Raw genomic sequence first — 17235 nt, 5'->3', positions numbered from 1 at the left:
TAGCCTGCTTTGTGAATTGTGCACTGGGCAATAACACCTGATGGCTGCATGTTTGGGCTGCTGAACTGGCTCTTTATCAAAGGGAGGACCTAAGTACATGCTTTAATGATTTGCACCCTGCTGATGTCTGCTACAAGTGCCCAGAGCAACCTTCTGTTGCTTGGCCCAGGCACGTAGCAGGTAAGACCTGTTTGAAAGTTATCACTCCTTATCACCAGCCTTTTGATGAAACTCAATCTTCCAAGTATTCTCATCTTTGAAGCATCTCATCTTTGAATACTCCCTGATGGTATTGTTTTCACAGGGAGGAGACTTGCTCCCTATCCATTGCTGCTGCTGTTCTGCTAGATGGTTCCATATGTGCCTGTACCTTGTTTTGATGACTTTACAACATCAGGTCAGCTGGTGGATGAGATGCCTTCTGAGTCCTCCTGGCCTCTGTGAGGCCTGAGCTGTTTGGGTGCRTGATGGTCTGCAAGGATGCTGCACTGGTAATGCTGTATTTCCTGCCTTTTGGGCTGCCAGGCTCCATCTCTCTTTCAGTAGATAGTTCTCCAGCATCTCTGCTTGAAACACATCCCTATGTTTGTCTGCAGTGCCAGGCAGGACTTGCAAGGCTCCCTCCTGCTCTAGTGCATGATTTCGTTTTTGTGAGCGGGAGGAAGAAAACAGGAAAGCCAGCAGGGCTCATGAACTGAGTTGTTTCTAGCTGCCTTCATGCTCTAGATGTCATCTGKTTTTTTGGCTAATGATGTTTTCTTCTGTGCAGTGGGACCTTCTGAGCTGCTGGTCTCCCTGTAACGCACCACATCCATTGGCTAGAGTAGAGAGGGCTTCATGCYTCTTGCCAGTAGTGGTTCATGATGTAGCCTAAGTGCATGCAGATTGAATTTTTGCTTCCTCCTTCAGATTTCCTTCCTGCCTTTCTGTGTTCATCTGCCTCCAGGTTTTGCACAGTGTTCTGATCTGACCACAAACCCTTTACATCACATTCTCTTACCAAAGTGTGTCTWTTTGCAGCCTGGATCATTAGGATGTAAAGTGGATCAATGCTTTGTTTTTTTTATTGTCACTTCTCACCTATGGGTGCACAGGAGTTGCAATCAAAARCTGTTTTATTTTGACAACAAAATTAAATCCACTTGATCCAGTGTAACTAGCTGCATTTCAGGTTGCCATTCAACAGGCTACAAACTTTAGCAGATAGAAAATTCAAAGGACCCATCCTTCCATTTGCAGTTGGTGAGTCTACTTACCTGTTTAAAAGCTATGTGTTCCCTAACACACAGACTGTGGTTTGAAAGAGGAGTAGGATGAAGGGGAGAGAGTGGGAGACATTCAGAAGCCCCAAGGTCCATTTTTCTGCTGACTCTCCAGATGGCTGAYTTTGCATGTCCTGTAATACACCCTGCAACTTGCCAGCATGGGTGTTAATTTGGATGAGTGGTCATTAGGATCCTTTCAGTCTTGCATCTAATGATCTCACTACTGAGATCACATCCTGAGCAACCCAAATATGTGCTCCGAGGGGAGTGCAGAGTGGGAGTTTGTCTACGATGCAGCTGAAGGCTGCAGCTGTGGTAATCTTCCAAGTCCTAACTTGTCCTTCCTGCACTAGGGGTGGAGGATAGAGAAGATTATTCCTGCCCATGTGGGATGGGGCCATGCTTCCTACTTCACCATAGACATTGTTCTGGTGCAGTACCAGATGTTAGTGTTATTGGAAGGAGAGCGCTCATAGTTAGTCCCGGTTGCACTTGACTCAGTACAGGCAGACTTCCAGCTTCAGCAGAGGATGGGCAAAGCCAAAACAGCCCCTCATTCTTTAGAGAGAAGATTTTAGTGTACTTGCTCCCCTCCCTTTTCCCTCTGCTGTTTTTTTTTTTTTTAATCTTGTCACCATAAAAAGAGAAAGCVGCTATTTTTAGCAGAATGCTTGTAGTTATATTTACTGTTGCCTTCTTAACATGAAAGCTTAATTAAGATTTAGGACAAAAACTGTGTTGTTGAGCTTGCAAAGTTGTCGTTCTTCAAACTATGGATGATAATGGTTTGTGTTCTCTAAACCCTGTAATACTGTTGAAAATAAAAAATTGGATACATGTTCTTAAATTTCTCTTTATATTCAGAAATATTATTTTTAAGACAAAAATCTTTATGGTACTCGTCAGAGATCGGGATGCTCAGTTTGTTTGAAAACAAACAAACAAAAAACAAATGAGAGAGAGAGAGAGAGAGAGAGAGAGAGAGAGATATTTCTCCTGAAGTGTCTACACTGAGGTTCACTATTGGGGATCTCACACAGAGCAAGAGTCCACACTAGTAAGTACCAAAATACAATTTATGCGCAGGAATCCCAACCACCACCAACATTCTGAATATGAACATTTCTGCAGTTCAGTGGAGAAATTAAACAGCAGCTGGAAACATCTGTTTTAAATGCTTGATATTAGCAAAYGGGCAGAACTACATGTCTGTTTAAAAGTACTAAAATAATTAGTGGAGAAATGTTTACTTTCTGTCCATTTAAAATGTATTTTAAATTACAGAAGGCTGGGMTACTTTATCTTAAAACTTAACCTGAAAGTACTATTTCAGTATCTGAGGTAATATTGAGGGTGGGAGTCTGCAGACTTTTCTCTAAGGCAAAACCTCTCTTGATGTGGTAACATCTGACATTGCCACTGCTCATCACTGCAGGAGCAGAAGTCAAAAGATTTTCATTTCGAGTCCAGTAGGTGGCATCCAAACAGTTCTGTAAAATTCAGTGTTTGGGTGTATATGCCCTAGCCCTAGGCCACAAAATGAACATGGTGTTTAGATAGAGAAAATTCCATGTAATCTCTTTCCTCCTCACGAAAACCTGTAGTTTGAACATGAGCTTACCCAAATGACATATCTGTGGTGCTTCTATAGCATCAGCATGCATCATATGTTATTGTAGCACATTATCATATGTTATTGCAGTGCATTATAGTTGCTTTTGTTGAATCAGAACAACTTGCAACTGTATTTTTATTGCATTTTTACAAAACTGATACTGAAAATTTTTGTATTTTTCAGCACTATGGCACTATAGTAATCTGCATGAATACTGTAGCAGACATCAAAAAAATCAAGTTTTGTACCTTCAAAGATTTTTTTTGAAGTAAAACAATGTATCTGTCACAAAACACCAACACAACAAGATTGATGTCTAAAAAAATCTCTTGTTACCCTGCAGCCTAATATGTGGGTCTCTTAGGACCTGTGTCAAGGCTGAAGGCTCTTTGTGCTAGTGGGAGTACGAGAGTGCAGTCATAGAATCATAGAATCAGTAAGGTTGGAAGGGACCTCCGGAGATCATCTAGTCCAGTCTCCCTGCTCAGCAGGGTCACCTAGAGCATGTTAGACAGGGTTGCATCCAGGTGGGCCTTGAATATCTCCAGAGAAGGAGACTCCACAACCTCTCTGGGCAACCTGTGCCAGGGCTCCGTCACCCTCACAAGGAAGAAATTCCCCATCACGGTCAGGCAGAACTTCCTGTGCTTCAATTTCTGCCCATTGCCTCTTGTCCTGTCACACAGGACAACTGAAAAGAGTTTGTCCTTTCCCCTTGACACCCTCCCTTCAGGTACTTGTACACATTGATAAGATCCCCCTCAGGCTTCTCTTCCCCAGGCTGAAGAGGCCCAGCTCTCACAGCCGTTCCTCATAGGGCAGGTGCTCCAACCCTCTGACCATCCTCGTAGCCCTGTGCTGGACTCTCTCCAGTAGCTCCATGTCTCTCTTGTGCTGGGGAGCCCAGAACTGGACACAGTACTTGAGATGAGGCCTCCCCAGGGCTGAGTAGAGGGGCAGGATCACCTCCCTCGACCTGCTGGCAACACTCTTCCTAATGCACCTCAGGAGACCACTGGCCTTCCTGGCTGCAAGGGCACATTGCTGGCTCATGGCCAACTTGTCATCCACCAGCACTCCCAGGTGCTTCTCTGCAGAGCTGCTCCCCAGCAGGTCAGCCCCCAGCTTGTACTGGTGYCTAGGGTTATTTTTCCCTAGGTGCAGGACTCTGCACTTGCCCTTGTTGAACCTCAGGAGGTTCCYCTCTGTCCATACTGCTTTCTGTCTCTCTGCCTATGGTCTTGTCAGCATTATTTCTCCAAATCTGTGAAACTTATTGGTGATGAGGACTCCTTATAAAAGGTCTTTAGTGAAAACGCTTTTCTTCCCCTCCCTTAAAACAAAGATTCCACACTGATAAAAGTAACTCTAGGATTTTTATCATTTCAAATCATGATAATGTGAGATAATATTATGATTTGAGACCTGCTTTGAATGCATGCAAACAGGGAAAGAAAAATGGCTGGGTTCATCTCCCACTTGCACTTCAGTGCGATGGGTTTGGGCCACGCGGCTTGAGTGGAAGGAGCATTAACCACAACCACAAAGCCCTGGCCAACTTGTCAGCTCTGCAGGAAGCAGTTAAATGGTGCAGCAACCGCCAAGTGACTGGCCATGTAAATAATTTACCTTCAGTGATAAGGAGATGCTTCTGGTATTGTTTTTAAGAAATTTGAGGACTATTTCATTTCAGGAAGTTATGGTGCATGCATGACCAGACTCTTAAAAAATGGCTTGAAGGCGTTACGGTGAAGCAGAGGGCAGCGGGGTTTTGTCTCAGGGTTGGAAGGAGGGGACACGTGGGCAGACCCCTCCACTTTCTCCTTAGCCCCCTCAGGTAGGTGACAGGCATCCCCGGTGGGGTAGCGGCGCTGGATGCAGAGTTCCCGTTGCGCGCGCAGAGCTGCGTGGGGTGGCAGTGGGCACCAGCACGTGACCGGCTCAGTTTAGCCATGCAGGACGAGCACGTCCCCGGGAGGAATTAAAGCAAAACAGCTGCTGTTCTCGAAAGTTGCACCCGGGCTCATTTCACGGCAGCTTCCTGCTTCTGACCCAAGCTCGCAAACTGCTCCTAGTTTTTCAGGCGGTAGTTTTKAGCCTGGTGCTTTTGCTGCTTTTCTTTGACAGGACACCAAATGCAATGTGAAAAGGAAAGGAGAGCTGTGAGGGTGGTATGAGAAGGATGAACACACAAAAACTGTCTGATAGCTGGGGATCAAACACGGCACTTGCAGGAAAATTCCAGTTAAGCCTGAGATCACTGGCTGAGCGGAATAGGAAGGAGGCAGACACATGAGGGTGTTCCCAGCTGGACAGCTCTTTCCCTCCCAGTAGGCAGTGGTTCTGCTCCACTTGCTGCATAAACCTACCTTTTAGCTAGAGTAAATACAGGAAAAGAGGTAACATAGCTCCCTTGCATTGAAGGAAAAAAAAATGGAATTGGAGTTCAGCTTGAGGGATGAAAAAGTTGTGCTCCCTGTCCTCCTTTCTGTTGTAGGGTATGTAATTATATAAAAACAAACAAACAAGCCTTCTCTGCTCTTTCTTGAAATATTTTCCCCCTCAAACCTTCAGAAGGAAATAAAAAATTTGAGAAAAATAAATTCCACTCTCATCAAAATTTTGGATGCACAAAACATTTGAGGTCAAACCTTAAAAAAAAAAAGATTCCTGAGAAGTTTAGACAGAAACTGTTACAAAACAAAATCTGATACCAGTTCCAGAGGCAGAGCAACTAAAGGCACTATCTTTTTGCTATAGATAAGGGTGCTGAGKCAACTCAGAAAAGCAGAGCAGCTGAATCAAAGCGGCAGCAGCCCCAAGAGATGAATATGGTTCTTTTGTGACCCTATTTAATATCTTGTGCATAAGGTCTGGCTACCTCATGAAATTGGCTTAAGATGTGATGGTGCTTATGCCTGTGAGCTTAAGCACTAGTGGAAAGAAGGGTGTGGAGAGCTTTTTCCCCTTTTTGGTATCTTTGAGTAAGACCCAACACACATGTGCATACACACACACGCTCACAAATCAAACAAAAAATAAGAAAAAGAAAACCCAAAGAAAGCGTGGAACAGAGAAAAATTAATGCAAGCAGGGAGTGGTGGCTAATAATCCCATTAAGTAATGGCACATGATTACAGAGAGGTCTAATAAGTTGTTACTGTCACAGTATACAACCCCCTGCCTACGACTCTGAAGGCTCTGAAAGAAAGCTTCTATGCACAGCTTGAAATGTTTCTCATCTGCAGCAATGGCTGTCGTAATTGTTTGATTAATGAACTCATTAAATCCCAGTGTTACTAAAAAAATAGCATATTGACCCCCTGACTGATCACAATTAAAATGTAAATGCCACTTATTCAAGACACTGGTTAGGCATGCATTAAAGTAGCAGAACAGCATAAAAAACCAGGCWTGAGTGTTTGTGACTTTGCCTGCTTCGCCAGCAAGGTTTGGATGTTAAGAGAATATCCCACCAGTTGCAGGTGAAGGTCAGCTTGCAATTACACCACTATTTACCTGGTCATTAAGATTATAATCAGTTTGGAAACACAATCTTCYGCTGAAGCAACACCAAGACTCCCTTTGACCTCACTGGAATTAAGATTTCACCTTGGGTCATMACAAAACACATGGGTGAGGAAGTTAGTTAAATTGGTGCATGTATYGATCCCAGCTCATTGTAATGTATCCCTGAAAGGCTTTGGGGAGGGAGTTTTACTCCTGGGATAGCTGTGCTGTCCTCTTTTTAGTATTTTAGCAAATGGATGGGCAGGCCTTTTCTGATTCTCTCACTGCTGTATCATGTTCCTGCAAGGTATGATACTGAGACACACTCTCACTTCTGTATTAAAAAATAAAAGGCTACCCGTTATTGGAAAGTACASTGTCATATGATGATGGCATCATTCAGCTATTGTGCTGCTGAATCCAGAGCTATCAAGCTATTTCAGTGTCCTGAGTCATGATTTTTGAGTGTGGGTGTCAACAAGGGAGACCCTCTGCTTGGAAACTTGAATGAAGACCTTTGGTATGTGTAATGAATGCTTTTCTATCCGGTAGGAATTGTAGCTCYCTGGATTAGATGAGCTGAGTTATGAGAACAGTGTTGTCTCCTGTAAGCCAGAATGGATGTTGAAGTAATTTTAGCTGGCTGTATTCACCCTGGTTTCCTTGCTAGGCCAAAGTAGTCATATTCTGGGCTGTTCAGCATGTTCAGCTAAGGTTACACAAAACTGACTGCAGTATCTTTTTGCTGCTGGGTCAAAACATGTCAAGTGCTGAGTCCGATTTGGTGTTTGAGATCTTTGCAGTCACTTCAGCAGGGACTACTTGCTGTTGTTGCGCCAAGCAAAGGTTAAGTAACAGCTTGTGCTATTGTGTGGGCTACCATATTTTTTCTGTCACTTGCCTCCAGCTTTGTAGATTGGAAAGAAATTGAGCGTTATCTGTCCCCCACTAGGGCTAGTAGAAACTCTGGCGGTTTGTCCTCCCTCCATCTCCTGCCCAGAGTTCAGCTCCCGGGAGACCAAATGGCTTTCAACCTCCTAAAACTAGATGTTGCTCACCMGCTTCATGGCTCTGGCTGCCTGAGTGACCGCTGCCTCCCTTCTGCTGCAAAGCAAAGTGGTTCCTGTAACCACAGGGGACAGCAAGGCTGGGTAGGTGCCCTCAGCTGTGCTGGCTGGAGACTGGGCTCCCTGCATTGCACAGAATGCAACTCGGATGGTATGACATGATTTAAATCCCCTGTTTGTTGTGGGATAGGGAGACAGCTCAAAATGTAAAGATCAGCAGCCTCTTGGACTTTAGAGGGGTGTTTAACGCCAGCAGGACTGGCCAATAAAAGCACTTCAAAAACCCCAAATGAACTATCATCTTAACAGTTAGAGCAGTCTGTTGGAGCGCTACTGGTTGGAGCAATGCTTAATCTCTCATTCATTTCTTCAGTGTTCAAGTGACTTACTTTTTGTTATAGGTTGCTAGCAGAGTCATAAAGAGAAAAGGATGAGAGATTGGCTGTTGGCTATTTTATCCATTGCAAAAAGAGAAAAAAAAACAGTAGTGCTGAAGTAAATTTTCTTCCCAAATAGTGGTGAGATGCTTAAAATGTTTGCACTTAGAAACAAGACATGCAGTTGCTTCTGTAACCTCTCCAAGGCTGCTGGTAGTCCTCAGCTTCCTGATAGTCTATTTGTCACTCCAGTTTAATAGCAATTTGGGACACATTGTCTGCTTCGCTTCTATATTTGTCATGGTAACGTGTCTGTCTGGATCTGGATCTCTGACTCTACCTTATGGACATATCCCCAGAAAAGCGGACTGGAACTGCTGTGTCTAACTCCTTGAAATTTACTGTCACCAAGGCAATATGGGACAAAACAAAGCAACGGCCACGTTTCCTTAGCTCCAGCAGGAAAAGTTAGAGCCAAAGTTTTAGTATTTAATGTTCAGGAGAACATAGTAATTGAATGGGAAAAGTTCATCCTGCTGTCACTCTTGATCACATAGCCCTCTGAATGGTACGTTAACCCTGATGAGATAATTTATTTTTCCCTAATAAAGGTTGAATGAATGAAAATGTCAAATTATTTATAGGAACTGCTTTTCTAGACACATGTGCTGTAATTYCCAAACGTAGCAAACTCTTAGGGTAAGATTATTTCTTTACTGACTTAGTTTAATGGTTTAAATTCCTCTGTAATAAATTATTTAAGATCCCACAGTATACACTGAATGATTTTACACCTTATAGTGTTAATGCTACTTTCCATTTGAAAAGCCTCTACGGATCATGATGCAGTGAAAGCATCACATGTGGCATTTCTTTGCCCAGGACACTGAAACATTATGTACATACATGGAACTAATATCTCCTTCACGCCCTGARTAGCTGATTTTTCATTTCTTGTGTAACTCTGCATTATTATGGCTGAGAACATCTGTTTTTATAAATGAATACTTAATATATTGATTTTTCTGTCCTACCATTTCTCCTGGACCAGTGTTTGTTCTAGGTCTTGGGAAGTCCCGATCCCAACCCAATGGTTAGGTTGGAGGCTTCCCGCAGAGGCCTGCCATGTGGCATGGCAGAGCCAGGAGCACCCTGGATGGGAGCAGGTTCCCACCACGGGCAGCTCGGTGCCACAACTGCCTCCCTCCTTGCACAGCAACTGGGACCGGGCACAGGCTGCAGCATGATTTTACACCAGGTTTTGCCACACATTGCATAGCAGATAGGATATATGTTAACATTCTTTGAGAAAAAAAAWGATGGTGTCACATATTTAGTACTGTTTTGAATTGCACATGCTAGTAGCATTGGCAGTCATCTCATTCTTATGAAATACACAGTGGTTTTCAGCCAAATATCATTCTTGTTGTAAACTATACAGCACTACAGAGCAGTGCTCTGAGTAGGAGGGAAAATACAAGAGTAGCTTTTATGACRAGCTCTCATTTTTGCCACCTACAAAACAAGACTAGCTAATACAGTGGTCTGGCTTTTTTAGCATTTCTGAAAGTTTTTATTCCCAGGCAGTGAAAAAGGCAATAGGCTGTTTTGTTTTTTGCTACCACAAAAGCCAGTAGTTTCACAATTGCAAAAGYAGAAAGAAGCAGAAAGTTATCCGAGGAGACTCCGTCAGGTTGATAGGGAGAGTAAGAGCTTTTATCGAGCCAGACGAGGATCATTCCTCTTACTTTCCTCGAGCTCCATGGCRGAAAACTGCTCGCTCCAGACTAGATGCTCATTTCCAGACATAGAGCTCTTTGTGAAGGTGAGCTTTTTAAAACAATCTAACAGTAATGTTGTATATGGAAAACTTTTTGCTCKCTTTGAGATTAATTTGATAGCATAGAGAAAGGTGAAAGAGCAAGCAGAACTGGTTTCCTTACTGCATGTCATTTGGTTATATGAAACCACCTACAAACATAATGAACTAACCCATTAACTAAGTAAATGGCACACTTGATTTTTTAATTTTGTAATGTTGAAGCAAGTTTTAAAAGTGCACACTTTCGGAGAATCATAAGCCTGAAAGATCAGACCTCTCATCTSTTGCAACACCATCGTGTAAAGCCTAGCGTAGCCAATGGCAACTACACAAGGCTTCACCTCATTCTAATGCAACCTCTAAGCAAAATGCAAGACGAAGTAAATTAGAGCAACGCTTCTGCGGTGGCACGTGTGGTGAGCTGCAGCCTCTGTGCTTTMCCCTAACGGGTGAGGATTTGCTTAGCCGAAGTGAAAGATCATCATTACAGGTGCACGGAGGCAGCGAGGTTGCGTGACTCGGGCGCAGTCGCGCTTAAGCGTGAGAAGTGGGAGCTCTGCGTGTAAAACTAGGAGGTGGCCTGCGCCTCAGCCGCGGGGCAACCGCGTGCCCCTCTCSCCCGCTTCGCGTTCCCCTCGGCTGCTAGCTGCGGTTACGTGGCGTTCGTGCTCCACTAGCCCGCAGTTCAGCCAGGCGCCGGGACTCGCGCGTTCAGCCGAAGCAAGGCCGTTGTGCAACTTCCTTCCCTCTCCCTGGGCCCCTGCAGTTGTTCGGTTTAAAACACTTTATTATTTGATTTATTCTGTTTATTCCCTTAAGTGCTTCAGGCATTACTGCTCAATTTATGCTGGTAAATCTTTTTATACCTGTTTCCTGTGATCGTAAACTGATTTAAACTTTTTTAATCTTGCAATGATTTAGGTAGATTTATGTACACTTAGACAAATGAGGCRGAGACTTTTACCCTTGGAAAGAATGCTGTGATTCCAATTTTGTTTTTCAACTTATGAAAACATTCTTTACACATTAATGTCCAAGATGACAGGACTATTCATCATATCTATGTGCATTTTGGGAGAAGRGTGTAAAGAAACTGTGAAAGTACATATGAGTAGAGACAAGTAATGTGTTAAACATACTCACTGCAGATCTGGATTTTCTGCTTTTTTACTCTATCTGCTATCAAAATTCACTATTATAGATATATACATACTTTTTTTTTATTGTAGGCTGGCAGTGATGGGGAAAGTATTGGAAATTGCCCRTTCTCTCAGCGACTCTTCATGATTCTGTGGCTAAAAGGTGTCATATTTAATGTCACAACCGTGGATCTGAAAAGGTGAGGCTGCAGTAGGAGTTGTCATTTTTCAGAGAATCTTTACCAAAGCGGTGATTTTAAAGGGTGGATCTCTTCTGACAGATTTGAAAAGCACACGCAAATCAGCAGACACTATTTGCACTGTGCCTCGGTGTTATGACAGCAGTTTGTATGCCTGACTCCTCTTTAATGTTCACTAATAGAAAGTGGACTAACTCCTTCGAAGCATTTGAGATTTTAATCTGTTTTGTAGTAGGTCTCTGTAACATAAGACTGCAGTTTTAGCTTTTCAGAGCACATTCAGGTATGGGCTAGCTAATTCTCACCACCCCAGTGTGAGGCAGCTGGCTATGTTTTATTTATATGTAAGACAGATATTAATCTGGCATTCCAAAGCTGAAACAGTTCATTGCAATTAAGTATAGAAATTGAAAATGTAGTTCCTGTTGTGATTAACCCAGTCTCTTTCCTCCCATTAGAAAACCCGCGGACTTGCAGAACCTGGCCCCGGGAACGAACCCTCCCTTCATGACATTTGACGGTGAAGTGAAAACCGATGTCAATAAGATTGAGGAGTTCTTGGAAGAAAAGTTAGCGCCGCCCCGGTACTGTATCCCCAGCCACTTCTTTTGCTTTTAGCACCTCCTGGCCCTTGGCACAGGTCAGGGGCAGAGTCCCCTTTGGTTTCAGCGGATTGAGCCCTTGATTAGCTTCCTGAGTTATAATGAGGGTGGGAAGCTGAGGAGGGGCCACTGCAGTTGAACCTGTTGGGAGCGGCGACTCGGAGGGAAGTGAAACACAGCCGAGGCCTGGTGCTGCAGAAGGGCTGGCCCCGGGGTTTGCCCCAGGCTGCTGGTTRCGCTCTTCCCACTGCCTTCACCTTTAGCCCACGTTTATGTTATGCCACTACAGTCATTCCCAAGGCATAAAATCCACCCTGCTGCAGCAAGTATATGCAGAAACCTGCATACCATTACAGAAATCTGACCTCTTTTCCTCCATTTGTGTGTATTTGAGGTTTCCTCTTCACACTGTACAAATTGCGCTTACTGGGAACAAGTAGTTAAAACACTAGTGAAAGCCACCTATRTCCTAGGAGTCCTGGGGCAAAGACTGTCAGTGCTTGTTCTGAGTGGCTGGTGGGCCAACCTCAGTACACACCAGGGGCTGGGTTTGGGATTTGTCCCACCCCGGCAGCTCTTCCATTTCTCCCAAAACTAGCTCTCCCACCASCAGCAGCATCTTATCTCCCACCCATGCACCGTTTCTCCCTGAGGACAGCAGCTGCCCTCCATTTCTTGTCTCCCTTTGGAAAAGGAAGTGAGCCACATGGTTTAGGTATGGGCCAGAGGCCATACTTGGCAAGCGATCCTTAGTTTAGGATGATTCGCTCCAGAAGCTCTGTGTAATCATATGTTGTTTGCAAGGGGGCGATGCTGCAGTTTAAATGATGTATATTAAAAAATTATTGGAGATTAAAAAAATGTGGCTAGTTGCATAACATTTTTTTGTTTCTTTTAATTCCTCAGGTATCCCAAACTTGCACCAAACCACCCTGAGTCTAACTCTGCAGGAAATGATGTGTTTGCAAAATTCTCTGCATTCATAAAGAACCCAAGAAAAGATGCTAATGAAAGTATGTGCTATATAGTCCTTTCATTGGCTCTGGTAGTTTCTGGAACAAATTAGACAGTACAATTTAGCATACTGTTCTGTGGGTATCCCATTTGCAACTTAGAGTAAGCAGTTGTTTCCCAGAACATAAAAGCTTTGGAAATCTGGGTCTGTTCCCTCTCTTAGTTGGAGATTCCCAAAGTTAGTTTGCTTAGGTACCGCTGTCAACATGGGAACACCAGCTCCCGCTCCTCCCATGTTCTTCAGCTCCCAGGCCTCTAACACTGCACCTTCCCTGTGCCTCTGCTACAAGCACTGCCTGCTTGAAGTAGGACCCTAGCTTCAGGTCTGTCACTCGCCATCCTCCCGTTGCCTTTCTCTTCTGTTTGTGTCAGTAATGAAGGCTCTAACCCCATGGCTCTACCTTCCCATGCACTTACCTGGAGTAGGACCCTCAGTACTGTGCATTAACTTCTCTGTCCTCCAGCTCACAGCCCTGTTCCCCTTGCTGTTCCCTTCTCCCCTTGTCACAGTCACGCATTGGCACYGCTAGCCTAGGTAAACTACAGCCACCCTTGCCAGCCTCTGCTGCCTCCACCCCACTACRCTGTGCACAAAGCACAGCACTCACAGGCAGGTTTCCCGTACACTCCAGCATGGCACCTTGCCACTGTTGCCCTGAGCCTCACCATCTCTGGCCATGCTGCCGTGCCACTCTGCACAAACACCCCTTGTACGTGTTTCAGGAGCGGTTTGTGGCTAAACAGATCTGGGTTGGTTTTCTCAGAACCAAACAGAGCTACTTATAGCTGTTATCCCAGCATTAGGTTTTAAGCTTAGGATAAAGGAATTGCAGGAGTTGGCATGGCGGGGTGTCTGCAAGCTGGACTAGTGCCAGGGGACAGAAGGCAGGAGTTGCCTGTCTGCTGGGTGTCAAGAGAGACCTTGGTACAATCTTGAATGACATTTTTATTGTCTTAACCTAGATTTGGAAAAATCTTTGCTTAAAGCCCTGAGGAAGCTGGACAACTACTTAAATAGCCCCTTGCCGGATGAAATTGATGCTTACAGCACCGAGGAGATCACTGTTTCCAGCCGGAAGTTCCTGGATGGAGATGAGCTTACYTTAGCAGATTGCAACCTCCTACCAAAGCTCCATATAATTAAGGTTTGCATTTATGTTTTAGCATTTTGAAAAGGAGGGAAATACAGAAGCCCAAGTTCACTTCTAGAAGGCAGAGGAATCCTGTATCTTTTCTGAAGCTGCACAACAGCTGTCTAAATGTAGGGACAATGAATGCTAATACACAARGCCATTTTATTAGAGCAAAGCTAGTAAGATCCTCGGGTTGAGGACTCTACAATTGGAATATGTGGTTTCATATTTGGGTCAGGACTGCACTCTCTAAGCATCACACAAGTATTAAATAAGTGAGGTACTATTTTCAGTGCAGTAGAGAAATGTTTTTATTTGCATTTCACATGCAGAGTGCCATGGAATAATAAGATTAAATGATATTTGTCCATGCCAATTCAAGAAGCCACCAACTGGTGAAGTCTGAACCTCTCCAACTTTAACCCAAAATGCCTTCTTTGCTGAACATCACCRGTAATACCAGTAACACTGGCTGGGGACCCAGCACCCTCCTAGCCAAAGCTCCCAGCCCCTTTTTGCAGGGCTGTGGAGCTGCCACATTCCTCCAGCAGTGCTGGGTACCAAGGTGTCTGGGCTTTGCTAGAGCCTGTCCCTAGGCTGCGCTGGGGCCAACCAGGCTCTGGAAGAGGAAAAGGCCACTTTGGAAATTCATCTGGTTTCTATACAAACAAGGTCACTTCAGAAAGTTGTAATTTTGACTACTACTTTGTCAGAGAAGGAGCGGATTGATTTTTTATGACACCTTCACAAGTGAAAACTATCCTAGGAGACCTAATGGTTGAAACATGTCCACAGGCAACAGCAAGACAGCGCAAGCATTCTCCCACTCCACGGCACACCTGTCAGAGGTCAGGCACATACACAGCTAAATGTAAYAGGTAGAGGGGGTCAACAGCACCCTTGCAAAGGGTGTGTTATGTCAGATGGAAGTGTAAAGGATGGTGGAGGATGAMTGTCAAGCCATCCTCGCTGACCCACAGGGAAGCGCTAGGTAACAGCTGTTTTCCCTAGTCGTGTGAAATTTAGTATTTTATTTTTCTCCTTTCTATTTCAGTGAAAGTTTCCATCTGTGGGACAGTTTATTACTGTAAGAGTATTCTGTTAATTCTGGTTTATGCTAGTTCATCTGCTGTTTTAAGCTCCATCTCCTCCAGGAGGTGTAGTCTACTGGCATAACTCTAGCAGAGTATTTATACTACATAAATCCTTTTGAGTGGGTTAGCTAGTTAGCTAGCTTTCTTTGTCCCATGTCTTCTTTTTTTCTCCTTTGCCCCTACTATRCAGATTTATTTTATGCAGATCATGTGTTTAATAATCTTTTTCTTTTTTCTTTTAATAAAAGGTTGTTGCAAAAAAATACAGAAATTTTGAGTTTCCACCTGAAATGACAGGGATTTCRAGATACTTGAACAATGCATATGCAAGAGATGAATTTACAAACACTTGTCCTGCTGATCAAGAAATTGAGTATGCATATTTGGATGTTGCAAAGAGAATGAAGTAAATGGAAGATGCTTCTGTTTTTCTTTACTTCTGAGGTTTAGGCGGGCACCAGCCAAGATGGGGGGGGGGAAAAAACCCTGTATACTCTGCAGCGTAAGTTCTTTCACTGGCCAATCCTTCTTTTACAGTAATTATATAGCATTATTTGCTCATTCTTAAATTATACATGTATATGTTTGTGTCTTTGTATAGATGTACGCACACACAAATGTGTGTACTGCATTCCAACGTAAAGGATCAATATTAAACCATTTTTTAAAGTTAGGGGAACAGTGTAGGTCAYGCAATTATAGAAAAATTATAGACTAGTGACTTATGCTATATTACTGGATTCAGGGAAGAAATAGTCCTGTTTCTCACACATATTTGTCATTATTGCTGCCTCTGATCTCTGTTTCATATTTGTTGCCAAATTTCAGTTACCAGAAAGGCTTCTGTTTGCTTCTCCATAAGTATCAGAGGGCTGCAAGCCAACTCTTGGCATGCCCACAGCACCCTCTTTTATCCAGGAGAAGGGCCAATTGGTAGATGGGACCACACCTGCCTTCCCGGAAGCCCTCTCCTCTCTGCTAGAGACCTGTAGAGCAGGTTGCAAAGAACAACTCATTTGCACATYACATGAGTCGTCTTCAGTATTTATCCTGCCTTCTCCTTTCTCAAGGCTGCACGATCCACCGAGCCTCTTCCAGTTCTGGTGATCCCCGTCAAAGAGGGGAACACAGACTGTGCCTGGCCTGTAGACTATCTAATAATAAATATTTGATGGGGGAGACTTGTTTGTCACTGTAGAGACAAGGAATGAGAAAACATCTGTTTCCAGCTACTAAGGTCGGGTCACTCTTTCCTGTCGTTCCATGACTCCCATTTTTGAAAGCCAAGAGGATGAAAAGAGSTGAGACAGTAATAGTCCTTTCTCACTCTTTCCTGCTGGTTGAGCTTCAGTGTACTGAATTTCCCAGGCCAGTTTTTAGGCCTTCATCACTGAGAGCTTTACAGCTGATCTGAGAAGTATCTAACCAGGGACAAGATAGACATTGCTTCTGCTGAGCCCCTCCAGCCTTGCAGGAATCTGTGTTCAAGGCAGTCAGTACTGGTGAGAAGTATCTTCTAGCTGGCATCTGGGAGTGCACCACTAGAGATGTTTGGCCTGAGAGGAGGTACATCCCCAACTGCTTTCTGSTGAGCAAGCCCTCAACTGGCAAGTAGGAGTAGAAGTGCAATGCTTTGGTCATAGGGTCATCTGGAAATTTCCTTTGGATCTGTTTTGCCTGTGTGCACAAAATAGATGTGAAAATGGCTAAAAAATAGCCCATTATGACATCTGTATCCATGAAGAGACTGTTACAGAATAGTCATTCATCTTTSCCCATGTGAAATATATACCTACTTTCTTACAAAGCATTACTTACAGTAACAATACGTGYCAGGTATATTGTATCTGCAATGTTTTGATCCTACACACTACATACATACACACATCATCCTATACACTACAACTGTGAGTTCTGATGCAAATGTCCTATCACAGTTTTTTGTAAAGAGCATTAAATACAGAGTGTTAATTTGTCTTCTTTAGAGAACAGACATAATATCTTTCCCCTCCCTCTCTCAGTTTTGAATTTATATATTGGGGATGATAGCTGAGCAGTCGCTTACTAAATTTTACTAATTGCTACTTTGTATTTTCAAATATATATATATATATATAAATAAAATATGACATAAAATCTATATACTCTTTTCATATGCCTTACAAATTTAAATATAAAATACACAAATCTGTAAGTAATTTGAACAGTGTCCTGTCTTTATTTCCTTGGTAATTTCCTGGCAAGATGCATTGCAAGAGTGACCTGGATTTTATGAAATAAGAGGCAAAGTTTAAACAAACTTTGATTYGTCTTTGAGGAATCACCTATGTCACCAACCTGTGGTCAGAGCTGGGGAACAACAGATACATACCATCTGCGTCTGTTACTACTGAATAA

At 43.5% G+C, this 17235-nt stretch overlaps 1 protein-coding gene across 1 annotated transcript in view; it reads left to right on the top strand.

Annotated features, from left to right (window-relative positions):
- Positions 1-16956, top strand: part of CLIC6 (CLIC family member 6) — a 30415-nt gene extending 13459 nt beyond the window's left edge. Inside the window, exons 3-7 of the mRNA XM_085297721.1 lie at positions 10886-10995; positions 11454-11579; positions 12504-12610; positions 13575-13756; positions 15087-16956. Of these exons, the coding sequence (XP_085153847.1) occupies positions 10886-10995; positions 11454-11579; positions 12504-12610; positions 13575-13756; positions 15087-15248 (687 nt within the window). The 3' untranslated portion in view covers positions 15249-16956. The remainder of the gene's footprint in view (positions 1-10885; positions 10996-11453; positions 11580-12503; positions 12611-13574; positions 13757-15086) is intronic.
- Positions 16957-17235: the final 279 nt, after the last annotated feature.

The sequence above is a fragment of the Rhea americana genome, unplaced genomic scaffold, assembly GCF_003343005.1.
Source record: "Rhea americana isolate MKP2758 unplaced genomic scaffold, rheAme1 scaffold_130, whole genome shotgun sequence".
NCBI classification, from domain to species: domain Eukaryota; kingdom Metazoa; phylum Chordata; class Aves; order Rheiformes; family Rheidae; genus Rhea; species Rhea americana.
Note: the sequence above shows the minus strand (reverse complement) of the source record. Positions and strands in the feature narration are given on the sequence as shown.